This window comes from Arachis duranensis, chromosome 7 (genome assembly GCF_000817695.3).
Source record: "Arachis duranensis cultivar V14167 chromosome 7, aradu.V14167.gnm2.J7QH, whole genome shotgun sequence".
Classification (NCBI taxonomy): Eukaryota; Viridiplantae; Streptophyta; class Magnoliopsida; order Fabales; family Fabaceae; genus Arachis; species Arachis duranensis.
In genome coordinates, this window is record NC_029778.3 from 70,220,739 (window position 1) to 70,226,794 (window position 6,056).

The 6,056-nt window shown below is 34.8% G+C and overlaps 1 protein-coding gene across 4 annotated transcripts in view; it reads left to right on the forward strand.

The window, feature by feature from the left end:
• Positions 1-3,130: 3,130 nt before the first annotated feature.
• Positions 3,131-6,056, forward strand: part of LOC107459727 (uncharacterized) — an 11,528-nt gene continuing 8,602 nt past the window's right edge. For 3 of the 4 annotated variants that reach the window (XM_052252018.1, XM_052252019.1, XM_016077974.3), the window contains exons 1-5: positions 3,131-3,299; positions 4,689-4,801; positions 5,398-5,460; positions 5,604-5,651; positions 5,733-5,786. In XM_052252018.1, the coding sequence (XP_052107978.1) occupies positions 4,712-4,801; positions 5,398-5,460; positions 5,604-5,651; positions 5,733-5,786 (255 nt within the window). In that variant the 5' untranslated portion in view covers positions 3,131-3,299; positions 4,689-4,711. Of the gene's footprint in view, positions 3,300-4,348; positions 4,425-4,688; positions 4,802-5,397; positions 5,461-5,603; positions 5,652-5,732; positions 5,787-6,056 lie in introns of all 4 variants that reach the window. The other variant, XM_052252020.1, reaches the window with a different exon arrangement.

Here is a 6,056-nt window from a genome sequence, read left to right on the forward strand (position 1 = left end):
TGTTGTGAATTGGAGATTCAAATAGTATTAAAATATATATATTTTTTCGAAATAATAATAATAAAAATTGGAAACTAGAATAATTGATAAAATAAAAAATGATTTGAAATTTTTTTATGAGGCTTTTCGAAAAATTGAAGAGAGAGAAAGTGGTTAGAAAATTTTGAAAAAGATATGATTTTAAAATTTTAAATATTGATACTTTCTTAACAAGAAAACACCAAACTTAAAATTTCTCAATCAAAATAATAAATTAGGACCAAAAATTCGAAAATTATATAAAAAGAAAGAAAAAGATTTTGAAAATCAATTTAAAAATTTTTTTTCGAAAATATTAAGAAAAATTGAAAAAGATTTGATTTTTTTGAAAAAAAGATATGATTGAAAAAGATATGATTTTTTTTTGAAAAATTTCGAAATTTTTGCTTAAAAATAGTTAGAGAAGATATTTTTTTTATTTTTGAATTTTATGATGAAAGAGAAAAACACACAAAAGACACACAACTTAAAATTTTTAGATCTAATGCTCCTTATTTTCGAAAATTTTGGAGGGAAAACACCAAGGAACACCAAACTTAAAAATTTTAAGATCAAAACAAAAGGAAGACTCAAGAACAGTTTGAAGACTCACAAGAACAACAAGAACATGAAGATAGAACACCAAACTTAAAAATTGACACAAGATTTAATCAAAGAGAAATTATTTTTGAAAAGTTTTAAAAGGAAGATAGCCAATTACCAAGAACATAAGCACAACACTCTAGCCAATTGAGCTATAAATTTAACATATTTTAATAAGGTATTTAATTAATAAATTTTTTTTGAAAACTGATATTTTGAAAAATTACAAGAAAAACAAGAAAAGACCAGAACAAGAAAAACTAAAGATCAAACAAGAAAAATTAACAAGAACAACTTGAAGATCAAAGAAGAACAAAGAACATGCAATTCGAAAATTGAAAGACAAAGAAAAGCATGTAATTGACACCAAACTTAAAACATGACACTAACTCACAGAAAAACTAAAAATTAATAAAGAAAAATAATATTTTTGAAAAGAAAATAAAAGACTCTGACTCAAAAGACAAAATTTTCCTAATCTAAGCAACAAGATTCACCGTCAGTTGTTCAAACTCGAACAATTCCTCGCAACGACACTAAAAACTTGGTGCACAAAATTATAAATCACACTTTTCACAACTCGTACCACTAACCAGCAAGTGCTCTGGGTCGTCCAAGTAATACCTTACGTGAGTAAGGGTCGAATCCCACGGAGATTGTTGTCTTGAAGCAAGCTATGGTTATCTTGTAACTCTTAGTCAGGATAATAATAATTCTCAGTTTTGATTGGTAGTAAATAAAAAGCATGGATTAAATAATACTTGTTATGCAGTAATGGAGAATATGTTAGAGTTTTGGAGATGCTTTATCTTCTGAATCTCTGCTTTCCCCCTGTCTTCTTCTTCACGCACGCAAGGTTCCTCCTATGGCAAGCTGTGTGTTGGTGGATCACCGTTGTCAATGGCTACCATTCGTCCTCTCAGTAAAAATGGTCCAGGTGCGCTGTCACCGCACGGCTAATCATTTGTCGGTTCTCACTCATGCTGGAATAGGATCCATTGATCCTTTTGCGTCGGTCACTACGCCCAACCCTTGTGAGTTTGAAGCTCGTCATAGTCATTCAATTCCTGAATCCTACTCGGAATACCACAGACAAGGTTTAGGCTTTTCGGATTCTTAAGAATACTACCAATGGATTCTAGCTTATACCACGAAGATTCTGATTAAGGAATCCAAGAGATACTCATTCAATCGAAGGTAGAACGGAGGTGGTTGTCAGGCACACGTTCATAGGTTGAGAATGGTGATGAGTGTCACGGATAATCACCTTCTTTATATTGAAGTGCGAATGAATATCTTAGATAGAAACAAGCGTGTTTGAATAGAAAACAAAAATAATTGCATTAATTCATCGGGACACAGCAGAGCTCCTTACCCCCAACAATAGAGTTTAGAGACTCATGCCGTCAAAGAGTACAAAGTTCAGATCTAAAAATGTCATGAGGTATAGAATAAATCTCTAAAAGTTGTTTAATACTAAACTAGTAACCTAGGTTTACAGAAAATGAGTAAACTAAGATAGATAGTGTAGAAATCCACTTTCAGGGCCCACTTGGTGTCTGCTGGGACTGAGACTTGAGCTTTTCACGTGTATGGGCTGTTTCCGGAGTTAAACGCCAGGTTGTAACCTGTTTTGGGCGTTTAACTCCAACTTATAATCTGTTTCTGGCGTTTAACGCCAGAATGAAACATGGAACTGACGTTAAATGCCAGTTTACATCATTTATCTTCGAGCAAAGTATAAACTATTATATATTGATGGAAAGCACTGGATGTCTACTTTCCAATGCAATTGAGAGCGCGCCAATTGGACTCTTGTAGCTCCAAAAAATCCATTTCGAGTGTAGGGATGTCAGAATCCAACAACATCAGCAGTCCTTTTTCAGCCTGAATCAGATTTTTGCTCAGATCCCTCAATTTCAGCCAGAAAATACCTGAAATCACAGAAAAACACACAAACTCATAGTAAAGTCCATAAATATAAATTTTGCATGAAAACTAATAAAAACATACTAAAAAGTAGCTAGAACCTACTAAAAATTACCTAAAAACAATGCTAAAAAGCGTATAAATTATCTGCTCATCAGTCGCCACGGCTCCTAATTGCTCCTCCGACGCTGCATAATGCAACGGCGTCCACCCCTTATTTCCACCTTGTTATAGTCAACCCATAATATGCTGGATGCTCATTTTAGTATGTATGCAGACGATTACTTTAATTCTTTTGTGGATGATTATTTGATTGAAATGTATTTAATTAGATACAATTAAAATATGCTGGATGTTCAATTCACTGAGTATACGGGTACTGCTTCTATAAAGTCTTAACTAACAGGCTGCCTGTAAAAGCCCATAACATCCGTCCAGCCGAATCCACAGACAGCTCAGAACTCAGAAGTGAGCCGAGCCAGGGAAGGCACGCTGATCCCCAAAAGGGAGACAAGCAGCCCACGTGTAGCACAATGGCGAAAAGTTCAGGATTCTCTGTACATCTTCACAAACTTGATCTGTACCGTAGTGCAGCCCTAAAATAAAATAAAAGGGGAAAAATCTGCTGGAAATTGGCATCGGATCCGAGACTGAGACATACAAGAGAAGAGAACACCGACTTGACCAACACACGATCGATTCGGAGCATCCGCTGATTGAGGTTGTGTTCCCTACGCACCTCCTCGCCGGTGAGTCACTCACTGCCTCCCTTCAAATCTGAACCTTCTTTCTTGCTTCAACCCATTGTCTACTATTCTTTTAATTTTTTGGGGTTTTAATGAATACCCTTTTATTTTAGCTGTTATAATTAGAACCCAGATACTTTATGTGGGGTTTGAAGCTCTAGGATTTTTGTGGGGTTGAGCTTCAATAAATCCTTTTTTATTATTTTTTTGTAACGTTGAAATGTGTTTGTATGCCCAAAAAAGAAAAGATTGGGACCTGCTTGATTTGTTAGAGGACCTTGCTAATGCTATCATCATGTTGATCTTTGCTTACATTTTAGCTGTAGTTGATTAAGATTGAAACCATTTTTTTGAGGAAGTGTTTTCGTTAATTGATTTGGAGGAGAAATGATGAGAAGCTTAGGTTAATATGATTTGAGCTTAAGTTGCTAAGGACTGAACTTGCAATTTCCTTGTAAACTTCGATTGCTTGCTCGTTTATTTAGTTGTTTGTTTTTCTCTTCAATTACTTCGTGTTATGCATTTCGAAATTAAAAAAATATATATATTTCTAGTTGATCATAGTGTAAAACCTGGGTTGGGGAAGGCATTCACAGTAACTCTAGTCGGATTAGTTAGATTTTCGGTCTAAATACAGGTGGAAAAGACCATAAAGTTAAAAAATAAAATTTTCAGCTAACGTTTTCCCATGTTTATATTGCGAAGGGTTTGAACATATTTATGGTTACTATGGCTGCCTGGTCTTAGCTGTTTAGGTATTCAAGATCTCAATTAGTTTGAGTATATGACTATATATGCTTGTTTCTTGTGCTGTCCATACAAGTTTTTATATTTTTTATTAATTTGTTTTGGTCAACATGTGTATTTTGTTCACCTTGTATGCTTTAAGTTAATTGGTAAATCAATGTCTCTTGGTATGGGTGAAATGGTGGTTGCTTACTATGTTATCAACACTCGTTTATTTCTTTTGCCCATATTTCAATGAAGTTAGTTTGTTAATGTTGACTTGAATGTCTGACAATATTGATCCAAATTCCCCTTCTTTGCTATAGATTCTGATGCTTTCTTTGCTCTGAAATCTAAAGAGCTCTCTAAGTTGTAGTCATTGTTAGAGTGTGGAACTTATTTGTAAGTTGTAGTCATCATTAGAGTGTGGAACTTATTTGCAAGTGTATCGCTAATTCAGTTTCTGTTTTCATTTTCACTGGTCTATTTTTCAAAATTGTGAAAAGAAAAAGAAATAAAAACAGTAAAGTCTTGTTTTCTCTTTTTTATTTCCTGTTTTGACTTCTTTTTCTCTTTTCAAAATTCTGAAAACATACAACTGAAAATGAAAATAGAATAATTAAAGTAGGAATTTTCTACTAAGATGACATATTCTTGAAACTGCAGGTTTTTACACACTAAAGGGCCTCATGTCAAACGTAGAGGATAACAAAGAACAACAACAAATGGATGTCAATGCATCTAATGAGTCGAGTAACATGCCGTCATCCCAGAAGCAGGTGGTATCCATATCAATCTCCTTGCATTCTTAAATCAAAAGTTAAATGTGACCTTCAATGAAATAATCTATTAAGTATCTAAGGAATGTAGGAAATAACACACCTTAAAAGCTAGTTGTTAAGGGGGAAGAACCACTCTCCTTAAATGCAACATCAAGCATTCCATACCACCCAATGCGGGACTTTGGACACCCCATAATACCCAAGTCCCTAAACAATACACCGCCCCTAGAGAACCGACATCCACGGCGGCTTAATTCTATCGACACTGACTCAGTGGTGTCTGGCTTTCAGTATTTGGTATTCGCCTTAATCCAGCCTATAGGTAGCCCTTTCCATGTGCCGACAACCAAGGCTTTGATATCATTGTTAAGTATCTAAAAAAAGTGGGAAACAAGAAACCACATCTTAAAAGTTAGCTGCTAAGGGGAGGAACCACTCCTTAATAAATACAACATCAAGCATCCATGCTACTCAGTGTAAGACTTTGGGCACCCCATAATACCTAAGTCCTTAACATAGTCCCTTTACTATGAGATTATTTACCGCCAAAAGAATTTCTTATTTTCTGCCTTACTAGTTTATAAACCTTGTAGGAGGAAGCTATAAAGAAAAAATATGGAGGAATGATGCCCAAAAAGCCACCTCTCATATCTAAGGTATGTGACTCAAGGATTCTATGAGTAGATTTATTTGTCACTTCTATTTTTGAATTCAAGATGGTCAATACTTGTGATTTTCTTAATGTTCACTGACATATACTTATGTTAATTTTCACTCCAAATCTAACTTCTCATGGCAGGACCATGAGCGCGCTTACTTTGATTCCGCCGATTGGGCACTTGGAAAGGTACTTCTTGCAGACCCTACTATGTAATAATTGCATATATTTAATTTTTCTTACGCTTGAATGTGCTCTCACATTAAACAGCAAGGTGGCGAGAAGCCTAAGGGACCACTTGAAGAACTTAGACCTAAACTACAGGTATTGAACCAATATTCTCATACCTGAATTTAGGATGGTAATGTTGCTTTGTAAGGTTTAGTAAGATTCATTATTCTAATGTGTGTGAATAGTGTGCTGCCTGATGGTTGTTGAATTTATACAAAGCTTTTGTGTCTAATGGCTAAACTGGATTGTATCATGTGGATTGATGAAATGAGCTTAGAGAGGTGAATTTGTGTGTGCTCCCATAGAGGTGAGGGAGAAATTGAGTGAGAGAAGCATGTGAGTTTGATGAAGTGATTTTGTTAT